Source organism: Manacus candei, unplaced genomic scaffold (genome assembly GCF_025592945.1).
Source record: "Manacus candei isolate 608988 ecotype Guabito, Panama unplaced genomic scaffold, ASM2559294v1 h1tg000003l, whole genome shotgun sequence".
Classification (NCBI taxonomy): domain Eukaryota; kingdom Metazoa; phylum Chordata; class Aves; order Passeriformes; family Pipridae; genus Manacus; species Manacus candei.
In genome coordinates, this window is record NW_026138051.1 from 9039705 (window position 1) to 9059539 (window position 19835).

Here is a 19835-nt window from a genome sequence, read left to right on the forward strand (position 1 = left end):
GCCGTGCCCGCGCCCCAGCCCGCCTGATCCCAATCCTGATCCCAATCCTGATCCCAATCCTGATCCCAATCCCGCACCCGGTGCCTGTCGCTGACACCTCCGGGACTGGCGGTGCCGGGCGCGGTGCACGCCGGGAGTTGTAGTCCGGCGGAACCCTCGGCCCGTTTCAGGCGTAGTCTCGCGAGAGTCGGCGGCCAATGGGCGCGCGGGGGCGCGCGGCGCTGCCCTGGTCCGGGATCGGGATCCGGAGCGGGGCCGGGATGAAGGAGGACAAGGAGAACGCCAGGCCCAAGGAGCGGCGCGGGGCCGCCGCCGGGCCGGGGACTGTGCTGGGCGCGGGGCCGGGCCCCGCCGCCGGCACGGAGGGCAGGGCCGGCGCGGCCGAGATCGACCGCCTGGAGCGGCCCAAGGACAAGAAGGAGACGCTCAGCAAGGTGGGGCCCGCGCGGCGCTCGGGAACGGGCACCCCCCGGGAACGGGCACCCCCCGGGAACGGGCACCCTCCGGGAACGGGCACCCCAGGACCGGGCAGCCCCCGGCACCAGGCCCTATCGCGGTAGCAGGAACCACCCCTTCAGGAACGGGCCCCCCAACCCGGTAACGGGGCCTTGTTCCGGTAACGGGGCCGCCTGCGGGGGCCGGGGGTGGGGGAGAACGGGGCCACCCGGGACGGGAGGGCCGCGGTACCGCCCTGTCCCCGGCACTGCCGCCCTCTGACCGCCGGTCCCTCCGTGCCGCAGGTGGTGATTCGGCGGCTCCCGCCCAGCCTGACGAAGGAGCAGCTGGAGGAGCACCTGCAGCCCCTGCCCGAGCACGACTACTTCGAGTTCTTCGCCAACGACTCCAGGTACGGCCGCGGGCCCCGCCCGGGCGCTCCCGGGAGCCGCCGCTGCCGCCCCCCGGGCCCCGGTGGCGCCGCCGCCCCGTCAGCCGAGCGCCCTCGGTTTGTGTCTCCGCAGCCTGTACCCGCACATGTTCTCCAGAGCCTACATCAACTTCAAGAACCAGGAAGACATAGTCCTCTTCAGGGATCGCTTCGACGGCTATGTTTTCGTCGATCACAAAGGTGAGTGAATGGCACTCAGTGCGTGTTGCTGCTTTCCCGCTGTCTGTGCCGTGTGCTGGTTGAGTGTTGGAGGGGTGGGGGTGAGCAGCCAATTCTGGCTTGTTCGGGTTAAGTGCCTTTGGTGCATGTTATGCAGTATTTCACAGAACAAAGAAAACTCCATGTGCTTTGTGGAAACTAGTTTAAATTGACTTTTTTTATGGATGTATTTTTAATGGATTTTCTATACGATGTGTAAAATCCAGATGGGTGTATATAAGGCAGCAGTGGTGTTGATATAAATCCTGATATTGAGGTGAATGTTTGCACTGTCATACCTGAGCATCAAGTCTGTAAAGTGAAAGCAGGTTCATGCTGTCAGTGTACAAACAAATGAAGCTGAGGTTACTGATGTCACCCTCTGCTACTCCCCTCACCTGTTCTGTGCACTTCCAACAGTGTCACTTATCTTTTGGTCAGTTTTTACCTGAAATTGTCACTTGTTTCAGTTTACAACTGAGTGAGTCATCTTGATTCAGTAAAAAGAACAGCTGCTTCTTTGCAGATTAAGTTGTTAAAGTGACTGCTCTGGAGACAGTAATCTGTAGGAAACATATTTGGTTTAATTAACTGGTTAAAAATTTGAGTATTTAGTCACCACTTACCTGTTTTCTAAACATGTTAGGTTTCATGGGTTTAAATTTTGCTTTTCAGAAGTGCTTACATTGGGCAGCACTAAAAGTTCCTGTTGGCTTGGGCAGTGAAAGGGTCTTACCTGGAGCTTTGATTCAAGTGCATGTGTTTTACAATTCATCTAGACAGGTGTTCTATGTGACAAAGCTCTGTCCATAAGATTCTTCTTTATTTGGGAGGGTTACAAGTTCATGAATTCTGCTGTCTCTAGGGTGGTTTTTTTATTAAATTGCTTTCAAAATGGAAGGATTTTTTTATGCTGTCTAAATAATCTCTTCTAGTATTGCATGTTTCTTGTGAGGCTTATCTTCCTGCTTTAGATATGGACAATATGGTCTATTTTATATCTGCTTCATCTCTATTTTAATGCATTTTTCCCTCTCCTCTTAACAGGTCAGGAGTATGCTGCCATAGTTGAGTTTGCACCTTTCCAAAAAGCTGCAAAAAAGAAGAGTAAGAAAAAGGATGCCAAAACTGGAACTATCGAAGATGGTATAACAGCAAGATAGTTTGTTTTGCATGTGTAGATTGAAAATCTTAGCAGTAATTTGAATATGTTTTTACTGTGACACTGTAATTCCATCAATGGGATGTTTGCTTATTGGCACTGCTTTGTGAGGTGCAAGTCTATTAAATGGTTGTCCCAGACAAACATAATGCAGCAGCTCATTTGAGAGCTGCCAGCTTATGAAAAGATGGCATATAAACAACCCAACTTATGTAAATCCAACCCAGACTTCCAGCAGTGCATAATGCAAATGCTTTTCGTGCTCCAATGTATCTCTTTTTTGTTTTTCCCTTTTTTTTCCCTTCCCCTTCCTTTTCCCCTTCCCTGTAGATCCAGAATACAAGAAGTTTTTGGAAAGTTACAGTGCAGATGATGAAAAATTAACCTCCACTCCTGAAACTTTGTTGGAGGAAATAGAGGCAAGAAACAAAGAGCTAATAGGTATGGAAATCTGTGTACTATAGTTATATTTTCCTAGAGCACAAAGAAACGTGGTTTGTAATTTGAAGCTGTGATTCCTCAACCTGGAGGAGACTGAATTCTTTTGTGTACCTGCTTAGTATTTGTAAACCTTTAGGCTAATATTATTCAGTGTATATTTTGTTTTGTTCCCATCCTCTAAATTCTTCTCTAGGTTTAAGTTTCAGGTGAGAAAGTTCCTTCCTGTTGCCAGCTGCTGGTCAGATGTTTGTTAGCCAGACCAGGCTTTGGAGTGGCTGCATTTCAGTGGATGCAGTGATGTTTAGTGCACAGTGCTGTGAGTTGTGATGTTCCACACAGGCACAAGTTAAGAGAGAATGTGATTGGGTAAAATACCACAAAAAATGACCAGATTGCTCTTTTTAAGCATGTTCCAGGAATATCTTTAAAAGCAAGAGAGTCTGGGAAAAGCCTAATGCAGACTGAGTATCCCTGTACACAGAGGTGTACTGGGTATCATATTAGTGTCCTAAAGAAGTTTGTAGAATCCTAATAATTGCCACTGTTCAGAGACAGGTTTGGAATACTTGTTTCAAAGTATTGCTGTACGTGAGAGGAGACAGGCAGGGGAATCTGTAAAGATGCTTCACTTCATACAGGGTTTTGTTGTATTGCAGTATTGGATAAGGCAAATTGTTTACATTTGTTTTGTATATTCTCTAGCTAAAAAGACTACTCCTTTATTGAACTTCTTGAAAAACAAACAGGTAAGAGTTACCTCCAGAATCTTCTTGTTTGCAAGTACAATTTGCTCATTTAAAGCATGATTGTAGATATTGCAGTATGTGTACTGATATGTTTCTGCCCTTCCTTTTGAAGAAGGATCTTTTGACCCAACTCACTTGTCAACACCTGGTTCACATATTTTAAAGTACTGGAATGTTGGTCCTTGTAGGAATGGTGGTGCTTTGTGTACATTCTGGTCCCAGCAAATTGTCTCTTGTGGCACTGCCAAAACAGATTCCATTTTAATGCTTCCATTTTTAGTGCACTTACAGCTGAGGTCCTTGTGGATGATCTTTCTCCTAGCACATAATGTTATTTTAACTTTTAGCACTGGAGAAAATCAGAGGTGGGGCAGATTAAATGAAAATTAGAATGATAAAGGCTGAGGCCAGTGTTGTGGTTGGGCTTTTTAAGACAGTACAAATCAAGGCTTATGAGTAAGAAAAAAATACTGCTGCAACATGTTCAGGTTCACAACAACAGTAGAGGTGACAGGATTTTTTTTTTTTCTTTTATAGTAGAGGCAGCTTTGAGGTGAGTTATTTGATGGCTTAAAGAGATGTTTTCTGGTGTGGAGATACACTATTTCTCTTTGCTTTTACACACACAGAGACTGAGAGAAGAAAAAAGAGAGGAGAGGAGGAGGAGAGAATTGGAAAGAAAAAGACAAAGAGAAGAAGAGAGAAGAAAATGGAAAGAGGAGGAGAGAAGGAAGAGAAAAGAAGCAGAAAAATTGAAGAAAGTAGACAGATGCCCAGAAAAAGAAAGAGACAGATCAAAAGAAGAACCAAAGATTAAGGTCTAGAACAGTTCTTTATTATAAACTGTTACACTCCCTTTCCCCTATTATTTGTATATCAGTCTCAAAATGTGCTTTGAGTATTGTGTGAAAAATCACATGAGTTTGGTGTTAGTAAATTACCAATTTTTTGTAATATTCAATAGTAGGCAATGTAAAGGTTTACATGCTGTAATGCTTCATAGTAATATTTAAACTTCTTGTCATGTGACTGTTGTACATGCCGTGGTAAACAGGATTGTGAATTCACTATGGAATGGAGACTTTTTAAGCTTTCTAAAATGGCCTGGTTTAGGAGAAAAATCCTAGTTTGCTGTGTGAATAATGCTTACTCATACACTCCAGCTTTTAGAAATGCTGCTATTTGCAGTAATATTTCCTTAATGTTCACTTCTCACTGGACTGTGGTTCCTTTGATGCAATTTCGGTGTTGTGCCAGACAATATGTATCAGAGTGAGCTTTTTAGTTGAGACTTCTGTTTTCTTTGTAGCTACTTAAGAAGCCTGAAAAAGATGAAAAAGACTTGGAGAGAAAAGAAAAATCCAAGAAACTGGAAAAAGAGACTCTGAGGGAGGAAAAAATTGCGAGTAGTGCATCTGCCAAACGATCTGATGGGGAGACAAAAGAAGAGAAGGCAAAAAAGTATTTTAGTACTTGCTATAAATATATATGTATCTATAACTTGTTTCCTGATCATAATGAGGCTTAGGCTGCTCTGCTATGTCAATGTTTTGAAATTCCTTTTAAATGCTTTTCCTAATATAAGGCACAGGCTGTGTTCTCTGTGGCAGTGCACATCCCTGTGATTGCAGAAAGCTCTGTGAATTACCTGAAAATTCTTCACTAGTGGACAAATTTTAATATTTTTGCAACTCAGTGTGAGAACTGCACTAAAGAAGCCCAGGTGTAGGTGACTGCAGCAGGCTGTGAGCACTGTCCTTGCAATGGGATGATTATAAACATGGTGAGAGGAGAGGTGTTCTCCAGTTACTAGTCCCTCTAAGGTCTTGTAAAAAGGTCAAAGTGGAAATTGTAATTCTCAAAAGCTCTGTGATCTGTTCGAGGTTCAGTTTTGTCGTGTGAGAAACAGAGATGAGAGACAGAAATTCAGGTTTTTGTAAAGCCAGAGGAGACTCAACCAGCTATGCAAGTAGGAGGCTGGGAAGTGCTAGTGGTCAGTGTCCTCTCTGGCTGTCGTGCATGACTCGGGTTGTCACAGCCGCCCAAGAGCTCCCTAGAACCTGCCAGTGTGTCGTCCTCCTATTGCACATTTACACCGCTATTACATTGATCTCCCGGCTCTGTTTGATGAATCTTTTGAGCTTAATTTTCAGTTTTGTTTTCATACAGATCAGAAGATGAGTGTGTAAAGGACTACAGGGACCGAGATAGAGATTTTGACAGAGACAGAGAATATGAGAGAGCGCAGAGAGAGAAACTGAGACGCCAAGAAGAGGAGCGTCGGAGGCAGAAAGAGCGCTATGAGAAAGAGAAGGTTTTTAGAAGAAAAGAGGAAGAGGTGAAAAAGGAGAGAGACTTACTCAGAGAAAAGGGAAAGAAAAGTGATCTTACAGACTTTACCAGCAGCACGGACAAATCTGAGAAAGTAACCAAAGATGATAAAAAAGAGGATACAATTAAGAGAGATCGTATCAGAAACAAGGTGCTGAATTTCTTTAAATTCATATGTTGATTCATAGGGGTCAGTTTGTGTTTTTTAGGATAAAAGCACTTCAAGGAAAGAACCATGTGGTTTCTCTGTTGAAAATTCTCCCTGTTCTGGCAACAAACTCTGCCATTACTAGAAAGTTTTTTTTTTCCTGTTTGTCCACTGAATTTTGCTAAATTATTTGTGGTATTTCTTGTCACTGAGTAGGAATTAAGCCAAGATACGATGGGTTAAATTGTAAGACACTGATACCTTTCCATTTGCTGACTTGTGCCATGGGCTGTATCTTTAAGGTGTTGGTAGAGCATCAGTATCTCTGCTGCCTGAAAATGCATCTCGAAGTGGAAGAGTGATTGAACAGGCTCCTCCAAAGCAGTGTCAAGACTGCTACTTGCAGAATAGGGCATGTCCTGTAGGCTCAAGAAATGTCTTGAGTTTAGTTTTATATCGTCAGCAAATTAGTTTTTGCAGCATCACTGTGCATGTTTTTTATGTCACTTAAGACATTGTCAGGTACAAATGAAACTCAGGGTTTTGAAGATTTGAAATTGGCCTCTTTTCTGAGGGTGAGCTGAACTCAACAGGAAACTCTCTACAAATCTCTTCAACTGTGAGCAGTGTTCTTTGTGGCTTGAACAGGGATGTTGCCTTACAACAGAGACAACCTTGATTTGAGACACTTGAAGTTACGTTGCCACCATGGTGGAGTAATTTAACTTAGAACACCCAGAAAAGTTTGAATTTGAGCCATTTCTAATACCACTGCTGCCATAATAACCCTGATAGCAGGGAGCTATGAAAGAGTCTAAACAGTTCTGGTTTGTTTCAGGATCGCCCCGCAATGCAGCTGTACCAGCCAGGAGCCCGAAGCCGAAGCAGATTGTGTCAGTATGAAGACAGTGCTGCAAAGCCCACAGATCAGGGAGTGGATAAGAAACAAGAGAGTGAGACCAGTCACATGAAGGAAGAGGAGTGACTAGCATGCAAGCCTTATGTGTTCTGACTGTCTGTGCAGCCAAAGAGCATGTACAACGCAATCCAGAAGTGCCTTCGAAGCGAAGAAGGAACAAAGGAAGAAAAGGGGGCATTGTGCTGTTGGATGTTTCTGGTTAAAGAACCTCAGTTGTAGATTCGGAATTTGAAATGTGTTCTCATTGTATTTTCAGTTATTTGAATTTATTTTCCCAGCATCTAACTACAACAGGGAAGAGAATCTTTGCTAAATAGAAAGACTTTATGGCCTTAACTATGATAATAAATGAGTTGTGGTCAGGAGGGGATGACACCTGGATCTAAAGCCAGAGCTCTACTGCAAGGCGATGGGAGCTAGTGTTGGATGCACTTAGGCAGAGCAAGCTTGGAGTTGCCCAGACGTAATACAGGTGTTGCTATGTTGTGTGGTGCTCCTGCCTGAGGCAGGGAAAGCTAAATTGTGTCAGTCTAGCACTGAGACAGGTATACAGGCTGGGGTTGTTGAGGTACCAGTGGACAGGAGCACTTTGGCACGTAAGGAGCAGAACATCTGGCAGTGCAGTAACAGTGTTAGGGAGGGAGAGACCTTCCTCTTCAGTGGTTCTGTGGATAAAGTAACTAAGTTGGAGTGTATGAATAAGCTGGCTTAAGAATGGAATATGTCTTGACAAATTCTCATGCAAAGTCTCCCTACATTGAAATGCTTCTTTTTAATCAAATGTAGCTGGTTTGGGCATCCTGTTCTTTTCCAGCATCCTCCCTTCTGTAGAGTCTGAAACGTTTCCCAACTCCTGCCCTCTCGGAACTGCTTCCTCTTCCCTCATAACTTGAAGTATTGTTTTACAGCCCAGAACGAGACTTCGCCAGTAGCAGCTCCTCCCAAGCTAGCGAATTTTAGCCATAGCTGGTTTTTTTTGTACTAAACCCAAATAAAACTGCACAAACTCGCTCCTCCGCAGCCGCCGTTCCCTCACTGCGTGCGGGTCCTCCTGGCCGCAAGGGGGCGCCGTGCCAGCGCTGCCGGCGCCGCTCCGCCCCGCCCCTTCCGCCTCCTCTGCCGCCGCCATCGCCGGGAGGCCGCTCCGCTCCGCGCCATGGTGAGCCCCCCCCGAGCAATCCGCCGCCATCCGCCGCGCCTCGGCATCGCGAACCGCCGCCGCAGCGTTCGGGGGGCCCGGCGGGCCGGCCGCGGGGGTGGCGGGGCGAGGCGGCCGCGGGGGAGCGGGAGGGACCCGGGTGCGACTCGCCCGGGCTTGGCGGGGCGGTGCCGGGGCTCCGTGAGGGACTGACCGCTGCGCTCTCTTGCAGTCGTCCCACAAGACGTTTAAGATCAAGCGCTTCCTCGCCAAGAAGCAGAAGCAGAACCGGCCCATCCCTCAGTGGATCCGGATGAAAACCGGCAATAAGATCAGGTATCGAGCGCGGCTGGCGCGTTTTGAGGAGCTGCGGCCGCACGGGCGCGCTCGGGCGGCCCGGGCGGTGCGGGCCGAAGGAGGAGCTGATGGCATTTATGCCTCCAGAAGTGCGGTTTTGTGGCCGTGAGGGCCAGGCAGGGGTGGCAGTGCAGTTTTCGTGGGGTTTCCATGCCATTTCTTTCTGTAGCCGTTCTGTCCAGTGCTCTGCGAGGGTCCACGGGTGTTCAGTGATGGCACATGTAAAGCGAAAGCCTGAGCTGCACTTGTGGGTAATTTATTCCAGATTTTGTACCCTGGTAGCGTGTTTGTTTCTGACGGTCTTGGGGTGGTGCCTGTCTGAGCCCGCTGTTTAAAAGCTGTTGTATACTTCGGTCAGAGAGCTTGTTATCTCATCCGCTTCTTTGTCTGGATTTTTTTAAGGCAGCGGAATTTTTCCTCCTCTTTCTCTCTCTTTGCCCTAAGCAGTGAGGAGAGCCACAGCAGCAGTGGCTGGCTCAGGTAGTGAAACTGGGCAGGATTGCCAGGTTCTGTTCCTGTAACTCCTCCCAACTTGTTTCTTTCTAGGCAAGATTGGTGGCGTGTATGTACAACGAGGTTCTGTTTTAGCTAAATTGCAGTACTTTGGAGTACTGTACCGTGGGGCAAAATGATGGATTTTTGACGTGTGGCACTTGAACACCGTGGTGATCAGCTGTGTCTGAGCTGTGTGCCAAAGCAGGCTGCAATTGCAGAGCTTCCTGCAGTGGGAGCACTGCCATTTTCCTGCTGAGAGCAACTCTGTTACAAACACTGTCTGCGGTTTCACCTGCACCGTGGTGAAAACGTTTGTTCTTAACATGGACAAGTGCATGCTCACAAACGGATATTTCTTGGGATAGACCTTTTCCATGTGCTGCTCTTCTTTCATGTTTTGAACAAATGTGTGTGTGCACTTTGCTAATTTACCCTGCTCTTGTCTTAGGTACAACTCCAAAAGGAGACACTGGAGGAGGACCAAGCTGGGCTTGTAAGGGAGACTGTCCTGGGAGCTCTAATGAACACTGGTCTTTCTGCATCAGATTGATACACCCTCAAGTCATTCCTTCTGTGGTGCTGGACTGCACTCCCCAGTGTGGGGTTTTTATGAGCTGGTCTGGGATGTTGATGTTAACTGGGAAAATCTCTTCTTGCATCTGAAACATGGAGACTGTGTTCTATTAGTGTTCTTTCTTTCAGGCATCACCATGAGCATTGACAGTGCACAGGCTTACTAATAAATATGGACCTGAATTGCTTGGTTGAAATAATTTCGTATATATATATGGTGGGATCATAACAGAATGAAAAATAACATTCCTGTGAGTATGTTCTCACTTAGTATGAGGAACCCTGGCAGCTCTTTTCAGGTAGAGTAGGCTGTGTCTTCCTTGTCACTTGCTGGCTGTAAACCTTTGAGAGCAAAATGTACCCGTTTTAAAAGAAAAAAAAAAGATGTAAAAATTAGAACTAATTTTAGAGGAGTTAAAATGAAAAAAAAATTATTAGAGAAGCTACTCCCAGGTAGGAGTGGGGCAGGGCAGCCCTTGGAGCCTGTGATTAAAATCCTCGCTGGGGAGTGGGTGCAGTGGAATAACTGGATGAAAGAAAATTTTGCTAAGGGTGAGTAGATCTATCTCCTACAAAATGCAGTACTGTAAACTGTAGCACATCATCTCTGCATGCTCCCTAGAATATGAGGTAACCTGAGCTTGCTTTGGAGCTCTGTATTGGTTTGATAAGTTAGTTCATGTCAACCACAGGTGCAGCTTAATATAAAACATTTTTTGCAGACAGTAGTAGCTCAAGACAAATCAGCTATTTAAAAAATTGGGAGAGGAAAAAACAGATAAAATGGCTCAGAGTAGTTGTCACTCCAGCTCCCTGACGCTGGTATTTTCTGCTGGGGCCTGTGGAACCATGTATTTACCTCAGGGAAGTGGAGGAGGTGGCTGTGCTCTGCTCCCAGCCCGGCCTGGCTGCTCCTTCCCTTTCTGCAGAGCTGACCCGGGGTAGGTGCTCCGGTCAGCAGGAAATCCCTGACGGTGCAAAGCCCATCCTGACACTGAGGGCTGCCAAGGTTCCTGGGTTCAGCTGCTGTGGTGGTTCCGTTCCTGAGAGGCAGCTTCCTGAGGAAGCCTCGGGGTGCCACACCTGTGTGGCTGCTCTTCACATTGAAGGTAAATAGATTTACCTCCTTCGCATAGCGATTGGTAGCAAATAATGCTGGGCACATCACATGTTCACACGTGCAAATGCCAACAAACAGACATCTCACTCATGGCAATCTGTCCCTCCTAAGCTGTGCTGGAGGGTTCTGTGAGCTGGGGCGAGCAAGGCTGGGATTTTTCCCAACTTCAGGACGCTGCAGAGGTATCATCTAGGTTCTCTTCCTGTCTGGTCAGAGTCTAGACTCCTTTGTTATCAGAGGGAAGCAGTAAGTCACTGCAACAGGAAAGCAGCAAACAGCATTGCCAGAGAGGCTCACATGCTGCAGACACTTTGACCCCAATGAATTTGAAGTCTCTTTGCTCTTGAGGCAAATGTTGGGAAATAACAGCGCTGCTGAGGGCTGGAGATCTGCCTTGGAGCCTGGTGAACCTCCCGCAGCCTCTCCACAGCACCACTGTTGGCAGGCAAAGCTACTCTAGAGTTTCTCTTTAATTGTGTCTATGGGGATCTGGCTGAGGAGGAAAACAGTAATTTTATGGACTTGAGAATGGAAAGAGACAGTTTTCTCCATGGCATTTGTGGGAAAGCTTTCCTGAGTAATAGATTGAAAAATTTATTACTATTTATTAGAAAGTCTCCCTATTACTGTCCTTACTGTGATATTTTTATCAGATGGAAGCAGTTTCTACTAAGGAGCTGCTTTGGAAAATAACCCCTTGTATTATTTTCCTCATTTGACAATCTGTTTTTCAAATTTGACATTAAAGGACAGCACATAGTAAATTTAGTACAAATTAAACTTGGGATAAACTCAGCCTTCTGCAGAATCTTAACCCCTGGTTATGAATGGTTTCTGTTGTTCCTGTGGCAGCTCTGTTTGCCCTCTCCTCTCTGTGAGACTTGCAGGGGGGATCAGGGATCTCTGCAGAACTGGGCTAATGAGATAATTGAGACACCAACAGAAGCTTTAAAGAAAAAAAATCTAAATAATTTGGATGTTTTACTACATTAGTTTTGGTGGATATGCTGTTGCTTTTGAGTGAGAAGCAAAGTTAGAGCCAATTGTGTACTTGAGAAATATTTTTTAAATGTGTCTGCATATCCAAACCAACTGCCCTTCTGCAGGTATAAAAATAAACCGTGCAAGACAGAGGGGTGGGTCACTGGAAGTGGCGTGGGGTTTGGGGCAAACACAACGTGCAGCAGCAGGAGAAGATCCTTTTTTTGCTCAGTGGAAAAGAACTCGGGCAGGGCAGGGGGGTGTCATCAGTGAGCGTGTTGTACCACCACCCAGAGAAGCTGAGCTCTGGCTCTGCTCTTTCTGAAGTCCCTGCCTAATTCACCTCAGCACAGAATACAGGTTTAAACCCACAACCAAAAGATGGGGGAAAAGCTCCTTTAAGGGATTTTCATTACCTGTCAAGGGGAATCAAGTACTAAAAATCATTTTGTGTTATTTAAGTGCAGCATTTGCCAGCTAAATTTTACCTTTGAATGGAACATTGAAGTCCAGGTTTCCTGGTGGGGTGTGACTAAGCTGCAGGTATGAGTGCCAAGGAAATGGTTCCTTCAAGGCAATTCTCATTAATTCCACTGTTTACTCTGTGCCTTACTCAGAGGCGGATGTATGAGCGGTCCCGTGTCCCTTCCCTGACAGGTGTGAAAGGGTGACAGAGGACTAACAGGACAAAAAATATTTTGTCAGTCCCACCTGTCTCATCAACAGCACTTTGGTTACCAGAACTTGACCCCAGTGCTGTTCATGGAGTCTGTGCTGCTGTGACCAGCCCTGCTGTCCCATGGCATGGATGTGGCCAGAGCAGTTCCAGGAGGAGCTGTGTTGCCATACTCTTCAATCCATTAGAGCTAAAGCATTACAAAACTGCTGTAGATCAGGCATTGAATTCATTCCCAGCATGTTTTGTATGTATCTACTGCTGACCTCAAAGATTAAAAAGACACATCTATATGTTCACCTTGTCACCTGGATCGCTGTCCACCCATGTGCAGGCTGCTCTTCCCTTTGTCACCTACTGCAGACTGGGTGTCCAAGTAGCATTTCAGAGCACAATCTGTATGTAATGGGTTGGCTCAGGGTCTGTGAAACCCACAGGCTCAGGTTCCCCAGAGGAACTTACGTGTGTATCTTTCTGCATCAAGATGCAAATTCATCTGTGCAGCCAGGCCAGATCATCTCAAGTCCTTTGGCCACCTCTGCAGACCCCCAGAAAGGCAGTTGGAAAGAAACTACAACTCCCTTCCCAAATGAGGTGTGTCTGCAAGGGCTGTTGCTCTGTGAGGGGAACAGAAACTCCCCGGTTCCTGTCTGAGAGACATTTGCTCAAATGGGACTGCTATTTAGGGAGGCAGGAATGGTCTTGTGCTGATGAAAAAGAGGAAGGGGACATTGTTTTTCTGAAGGTATTTTTAAGCAGCCCTGGCCTTCAAGAATGTAAAAAGCAAGTTGAAATCATGGGCAGAGCTCCATTTGGTGAACAAAACACAAACAGGCAAGCAGAGGCTTTGCCCTTTTAATGCAGTGACCAGTACATACACATGGCATTTTACTGCTGCAGGGATATTTTATCAGTTTCATTTTTGAGCATGACCTCAGTAGCAATAAAAATGATCTCACAGCCTTCACATACCTTTTCCATGGTATTGAGCAATGAATCATCTTTCCAGAGTTGCTCCTGAACTCCAGTCGCCACAGAAGCCAACCCATGCCATCCCACTGGTGCCCTTGCTGCCTCCTGTGCTCTGGCCCCCATCCCCAACGGGGCTGAGTGTCTCAGGCATCTCATTTTACAGGTAGGAGAACCAAGTCACCGAATTTCTGTGTGACCCATCTACAGGCACACATAAAGTCTGCCAGCAGCCTGGGACAGGCAGCTCAAACATCCACCCACAGCCCCAGCATGGGATCCACACGTGGTGGGTCAGCATCCTCTCATGGGCACACGGGGTGTCAGAGAAGCAGCTCCCCAGAGCAGAGCTGACTTGTGAGTCCCTACCGAGGGGCTGCAGCAAGGAGTTCCCATCAGCTTGGGCATGGGGTAAAAGCCCCTCTGCCGACAGGCAGTTTTTTGGAAGGGCTGTCCCTAGTCTGTGCTCCGATGGCTGTGGTGCTCCCCACACGCACCAGCACAGCCCCAAAGACCACACGAGACCCGGGGTGGCTGAGGTGCCTTGGTTTAATCCTCACTTGGCCAGGGTTTCAAGCACCCAAGTTCCCAGCTCCCTTCAGGCTCTTCCGGCTGCTATCCAGCATGGATTTACAGGTGAATGGGGACAGAGGAGCTTCAGTGCTCTTGGAAGAAAGCAAATGCCTGTCTAACAATGCCTCGGAGAGCTGACAGGCTCCAGGGGTGCTGGGCTTTCCCCTCGGCCCCAGAGTCCACAGAGTCCTGCCCTGCCCTGGCCTCTTTGGATGACTTACAGTTGTTGTTGGTGTTGTGAGAGCGCAGCTGGACCAAGTCCTCCTCCAAGGCCCCCGCCAGCTCCTTCAGGTCCCTGGAGGTGTCTGCCCTCAGGTACTGCCAAGCCTTGCGCCCATTGTGGTCCCTGCAGCTGGTGTCTGCCCCGTAAGCTCCCACCAGCACTTTGATGAGCACCTCGTGTCCCTGCAAGGCAGCCAGGTGCAAGGGGGTGAGCCCGCCGCTGGCTGTGGGAATGTTCACGTTGACGGGATAGCCTTTCTTCTGGGCGTGGGAGATGACCTGGATGAGGCTCTCATGGTGGCCATGCTTCGCAAGCCAGTGGAGAGCAGTGAAGCCCGTCACAAAGTCTCTCCTGGTCAGCAGGCTGGGATCCAAGTCCAGCAGCTTGATGATGCTTTCGGCATCGCCCTCAGCCACCGTCAGCAGCCACGCGTGCTCCAGGGGATCAAGGACAAGGGGCAGCAGGTCAGGACTCTGCTCAGACTTCTGCTCTTGGTGCAGCCCTGCAAGGAGATTACTGCTGTTGGATGTCTTCTGAGTGGTGGCAAACCGCAAGGTGCTGCCAGGGCTGTTGGTCTGTAGGAGGATTTCCTTCAGCTCCTTCCTCCGGGTACTGCCATGGCCGATGGAGAACCTGCCTGCAGTCCTACCCCAGCTCCCCAGGCTGTTCCTGCCCCAGCTGAGGCTTTTGTTGGTGTCCATCTTCTGCAGCGTATAGGAACTGTCCCTGCTCCCCAGGGTGGCTGACCGGAGCTGGGAGCTGCGGGCTTGGCTCCCTGCTTGGGGCTGGGCAGCTTCCAGGAAGGAGAACTTCTGGCCGGTGCCAGCTACCTTCTGCTCTGCCAAGCTCTGCTCCTGCCGGGCCATGGCGGTGCCTCCCCGGGCTGGCCAGCAGCCTGATCCCCAGCAGGGCACAGCTCACGCTCCCCAGCTCTCACCCCACGCTTCCTCCCCGGCATTAGGCGGAGGAGGAACCGATTCTGCGTGGCGGGAGGGCATGGCGGCGGATCCCGGCACTGCCGGGCGGTGCAGGTGACCTTTGGCCACGCTGTGTCCGTGGCTGCCGCAGGCGCCGTGCACGGCCTCAACCACAGACTGTCTGCCCCCCCGGCCCCACTCGGCTGCGGTGTCACAGAGGGAGAGCAGGTGGTTGTGTGGGGATGTGCAGAGTGTGTGGGACCACGGGGGCGGGTGGAGGCAGGTGGGTCCTGGGCAGTCTGGTGCTGGTGTTATGGAAAAAATTTGTTGAACTGTCTCCTCCTCTCTGAACAGTCTCGTTTAGCACCAGTGTCTCACCATCAGCAGCTGAAGTAGCCTCAGCCTTAGCCCGCAACAGCTGACAAAACGTAAACTTCTGATAAAACAATGCTGCTAACAAAGAACTCCCTGAATTCAGCAGATAGGAGCAGAATGGAGATGATAAGGACCCAGGAGACAATTCCAAGGGAAAAAGTAACTTCAGAAGGTGGCCAGCCCAGTGACAGTGTAGTCCAGTAAGAAATCAATAGACCACTGACCAGAATTTAGTGATTGACTTGGGAATCAGGTGATGGGTGGCATGGGTGTAACTGAGAGGTGTGAATTGGGGTAGGAGGCACCAGCTTGACCTGTAACCAAAGAACTAACAAAAGACTAATTGGGAACATTCACTTGGACTTGGCATTCCCAGTGGGGTTCCAGGTCAGATCCTGTTACAACATCTGGCCTGTGTAAATCCGTGACACCGATCCCAGGAATGCTTCCTCTGGCCCCAGTGGTGCCCCAGGGTTGCCTTGCTGAGGCACCTGTCTTACAGCCCCCCCAGAATTGTACCCCACGATTGCAATGCTTCTCCTTGATGCTGTGCTCAGGCAGACCCAGGTTACTGCCCCAAGGAGCCGTGTTCCCAGTAGCTGGTGGGTCTCCATGCTGTAAGGGACACCCAGCCTGGGACAGTGTTTTGGGTCCCTTGCCACGTGATGTTTCATCCCAGAGGCATTTTGGCCTTTCTCTCTTGCTCTGTTTCACTTTCCAGCACAGCCCATGGCTGGTGGTGTTGGCAGCTGCAGCCACCAGTAGTCTGTACCCTAATTTTTTCAGAAATCAGGACAAATTCCTCTGCCTCAAAAGCTCCTAGTCCTGTTTCTCCCAAGACCTTTCTCTAACCCATGACTCCTCTGACACCCATGGCTGAACTGTTACTGTGTTTTGTGGCTGGTCAGGCAGTGAAGAGCCACAACAGCCCCTTGAACCTTTTTAATTTCCCTTCCCTAAGCTTTAGCCCTGCTCTGACTTGCCCCGGGCTGGTTGTCTGCCCTCAAGGACCTTTGCCTTTCTCCAACCACTTTAACCAGTTTTTCTGGGATGTGTGGGGAGCTGGCATAATCTCAAAGCCCAAATGACTGGTGGTGAAAATGTAATTGTCCCCTTGCTCCCTTTCTGGTGCTGCCTGGATTTATCATTGGCTGTTGGTGGCTTCTGTGGGCTCAGAGAACTTGAGCCACACAGCCGTGGGATCCTGGGGAAGAGTTGAAAACACTTGGGTGGCAGCTGGGGAAAACAAGGAGGGAAAGAAACAAGGAGGGAAACAAGGTGCTGCTCCTGGGGAATGAGGTGCACAGCAAAGCTTCCATTTAGCGCTACCCTGGCCATAACTGCATTAGGGGCTGGATGCACTGGATGCACTCTGACCAGGATAAAACCCAGGTTGCCAAGCCTGGGGACTTTACTCGGGGGTCCCAGGGGCTGGGGAAGTGACTTGCTTTGGGTGGGGACTGAGTTTCCTCTCAGCCTTGTTTGATGCTTGTGCTGGCGCACCAAATGAAGGAAAACCCAAGCGGCAGCAGCGACACCGCCCGGAAGCAGCAGATGTGCTCAAGCGGCTGAGGGAGCAGAGGCTGCACCTTCGGGCCGAGAGGGGCCGGGAAGGGCTGTGGTGCCACCGGGAGGGGATTCGGCACCGCCGCGGTCAGTGGGTGCCCGGCGGGCCTGAACCGTCCAGCAGCTCTCGGCAAGTGCGCCACGTGCTCGGACAGGGGACCCGAACAGACCCAAACCGGGAACCCCGGCCCAGCCTCGGGGCTGCACGGCCCGCGCTACCGGAGGGGCCGCAGGGGCAGCCGGACATCGGGACTGGTAAGGGCCGAGGAGCCGCCGTCCGGGGCTCGACACCCGCTGTCCGGAGCTCCGCGCCCGCCCGGCCCCGCTCGGAGCCACCGCCCCGGACCCTCCGCCCGCCCCGCCCGCAGCCCGGGCTGCACCATCGCGGGCGGCCGAGGGGGAGGACCGGCGGCCCCGCGCGCCCCGGAGCGCGGCGGCGGCGGCACCGGCGGGCCCGCCTGGCCCGAGCAGGGCAGGGGCGGCGGGGCCGGGCGGGGCGGGGCGCGGAGCGCGGGGGGGCGGGCGCGGTGCCGTGGCGGGATCCCCCCGCGCGGTGCCGCGGTGGGCGCGCCCGGAGCCGCCCGCAGGCCGGGGCGGGACGTGCGGCGAGCGCGCAGCGATGGCGGCGGCCGAGGTGGCGCGGCAGGTGCGGGCGGGCGCGGGGCCGCCGCATCGCGGGGCCCGGGCAGCGCCGGGGCGGGGGAACCGGGGCCGGGCAGCGTCGGGGCGGCGGGCGGGACAGTCGGGCACGGCCGGGGCAGAGGGCCGGGGCGGAGGGGGGCGCGGGCTGCGGGGACCGCGGGCTGCGGGGACCCCGGCCTGGGGCGGGCTGCGGGGCTCGGCCCGGGGCGGCGGCTCCCGGAGGGTCGGGGTTTGGGGTCCGTCCCCAGGGCTGTCGGGGTTGCCCGGGGTAGGGGGTGTTGGGGTCCCCCGCTGCAGCCCGGCCCGGCGCCTTGTCCTCCCGCACCGGGATGGGCGGGGGGTCCTGCCCGGCCGGTGTCCCCGGACCCGGCGCTGGTCGGGCTGCAGTGCTGGGGAAGCCTCGCCCCGCTCCCCCGCCCGGGGTGGGGGCCCCTCGCCGGCCGGGGCGCGGCGGTGGCGTCCCGGTCTCTCCAGGGATGCTGCTCTCCCAAAGGAACATCTCCCCGTGCTCGGCGGTGCGTGGTGCGGGGAGGTGGCCGGGCCGGCACCGTGTGCCGGAGGAGCTGCGGGAGGCGAGCGGCAGCAGCGCCGTGTCCCCGCTGCGCTGACCCGGAGGGACTCCCCGAGATGTCCCCCCGGGCCGCCGCCGTGCTCGACACAAGGTCTCTGTGTGCCTGCGGAGAATTATCTCCGCAGGAGATACGAGGAGGAGAGGGAGCCGAGCCACCTTTGCGTATGTTAGAGAAATGCTAAGAAGGCATCTGTAACGCGTTTGCATGCGGAAGCGTTTTGTCTGCGATTTGATGGGCTTCCAACTTTGATGTCCGTGCGTTAGTACAGAAATAATACTTGAGATGAATGCTTGCTATTTCGTCTTCAAAGCAGTAGGTTTTAGCATGGACCCAGTCTTGTTGAACGGGTAAATGTAGCCATTCCTCACCAGTTTGTGATGTTATTTCTTCCTGGACATACCCATTGCCTTGTATGTGACTGCCAAGGTATGTAAAGTGACTCACTTGCTCCCCTGTCTTTTAAAAGCAATTGAGTGTTAGACTTTCCTAGGATAATGTACAGGAGTTTCAGACATCTGCTCGTGGCCTGGCATGAATTATGATATGGCACAGCCTCTCTTTGGAGGCAAAAGGGAAAGCTGGCTGTGAGACAGGCTTGAAATTAATGCACTGCAAATTGCACATGTCTTTGTTCAGATAGATGACTTGTCAGCCAAGGTCTTGGGCATCCGGTCATGACCATGGTTTGTGGAGCAGTCAGCTGTACTGTCCAGGTAATGCAGAGGGCTCTGAGTGTGCCAACAGGGTTAAATGTGTGAGGCCTGGGTTTGTGGGGCAGTTGGGATCACCACCCAGCCTCTGCCCAAGCAAACCGTTCATCAAACCCGTGTTTATTGTGGAGATGGTCAGTGAAACCCCCTCCTCCCCGGGCAGGCAGTGGGGCCCTGTCACCACCAAGCTGAGTCTCTTCTCCTGTCCTCTCTTGGTGCAGAGGGTGCAGGATGTAAACACTGAGACCACAGGGAATGTGTCCACTCTGCTGCCCAAGGGGGAGGATGTGTGCAGAGGACCGGCTTGCCAGACACTATTCAACTCTCAGTCTCTAGTAGGGGTCAGAAAAACCATTATAACTGCTGGTAGTGATATGTATTTTTGAGTTGCTGGAGGAGACTTCTGGGAATGTATCCAAACTGCATTGGTGTTTCTGCAGCCTTTTGGCAGGGGCATAAGGAAGTGTAATCTTAGGAGTTGTCAGAATTTGAGATTTTGGAAGCACTTGGCTGTGCATGTTGAGTGGCCGAGTGATGCAGTGCGTCTGAAGAGGGTGGTCGATGGTCAGGATCTTTGGTGAGATGTTTCTTGCTTTCTGTGGTGGCTGTTTGAAAACTATTTCCCTCTCACTTTTCTTTTTCTTTTATATTCTTGTTGATTTGTTATCAACTGAGCAAAGAGAAGAAATACAAAGTCTTTATCTAGACTTTACATTCTTGCTTTACATTTATCTTGGGGAGGATGTTTATACTGTCTGCTGGATAATTCCTTCGTTGCATGAGAGAATTACTTGTACAAGTGAGAAGTAATTCATACAAGTGTTGCTCTAATTTGCTGTTTAATCAGAGCCAAATGCAGTCTGGGGAAGTGGATACCGTAACACCAAGGTCAGGAGAAGGGATCTAATGTTGTTCTGATGTGGAAAACTGTGATGTGGAAACCTCGGTTCAGGTTCTGCCTTGCTTTGTGATGTGACCTCTTGTGCAAGAGTTGTCTCAGGTTTGGGGGTTAAGCCCCCAGGTCTCAGCATTACGGGGCAGCAGAGGGGCAGGGGGGGTGGCTGCTTTGAGCACTGGCAGCGGTGCTGGAGCTCTGTGAGTGTTGCTTGATTTGGTT

General features: G+C 50.6%; 4 protein-coding genes and 1 non-coding gene across 7 annotated transcripts in view; 4 read left to right on the plus strand and 1 right to left on the minus strand.

The window, feature by feature from the left end:
* Positions 1-182: 182 nt before the first annotated feature.
* Positions 183-7058, plus strand: UPF3B (UPF3B regulator of nonsense mediated mRNA decay). The gene is made up of 10 exons (XM_051788726.1): positions 183-434; positions 741-847; positions 960-1066; positions 2132-2230; positions 2577-2687; positions 3390-3433; positions 4063-4251; positions 4743-4894; positions 5603-5915; positions 6751-7058. Exons 1-10 carry the CDS (start codon positions 198-200, stop codon positions 6895-6897), a joined length of 1506 nt encoding a protein of 501 aa, XP_051644686.1. The 5' UTR covers positions 183-197; the 3' UTR covers positions 6898-7058.
* RPL39 (ribosomal protein L39) lies at positions 6941-9577 on the plus strand. The gene is made up of 3 exons (XM_051788889.1): positions 6941-7990; positions 8202-8305; positions 9270-9577. Exons 1-3 carry the CDS (start codon positions 7988-7990, stop codon positions 9316-9318), a joined length of 156 nt encoding a protein of 51 aa, XP_051644849.1. The 5' UTR covers positions 6941-7987; the 3' UTR covers positions 9319-9577.
* LOC127473559 (small nucleolar RNA SNORA69) lies at positions 9020-9154 on the plus strand. The gene has a single exon (XR_007905497.1). It is a non-coding gene; the product is annotated as a small nucleolar RNA SNORA69 (small nucleolar RNA).
* A 3433-nt stretch (positions 9578-13010) lies between the features above and the next one.
* SOWAHD (sosondowah ankyrin repeat domain family member D) lies at positions 13011-15006 on the minus strand. Its single transcript, XM_051788737.1, has one exon. It carries the CDS (start codon positions 14800-14802, stop codon positions 13798-13800), a length of 1005 nt encoding a protein of 334 aa, XP_051644697.1. The 5' UTR covers positions 14803-15006; the 3' UTR covers positions 13011-13797.
* A 2357-nt stretch (positions 15007-17363) lies between these two features.
* Positions 17364-19835, plus strand: part of SEPTIN6 (septin 6) — a 29197-nt gene continuing 26725 nt past the window's right edge. For 2 of the 3 annotated variants that reach the window (XM_051784621.1, XM_051784629.1), the window contains exon 1: positions 17380-17440. In XM_051784621.1, coding sequence (XP_051640581.1) covers positions 17414-17440 — 27 coding nt within the window. In that variant the 5' untranslated portion in view covers positions 17380-17413. Of the gene's footprint in view, positions 17441-19835 lie in introns of all 3 variants that reach the window. The other variant, XM_051784584.1, reaches the window with a different exon arrangement.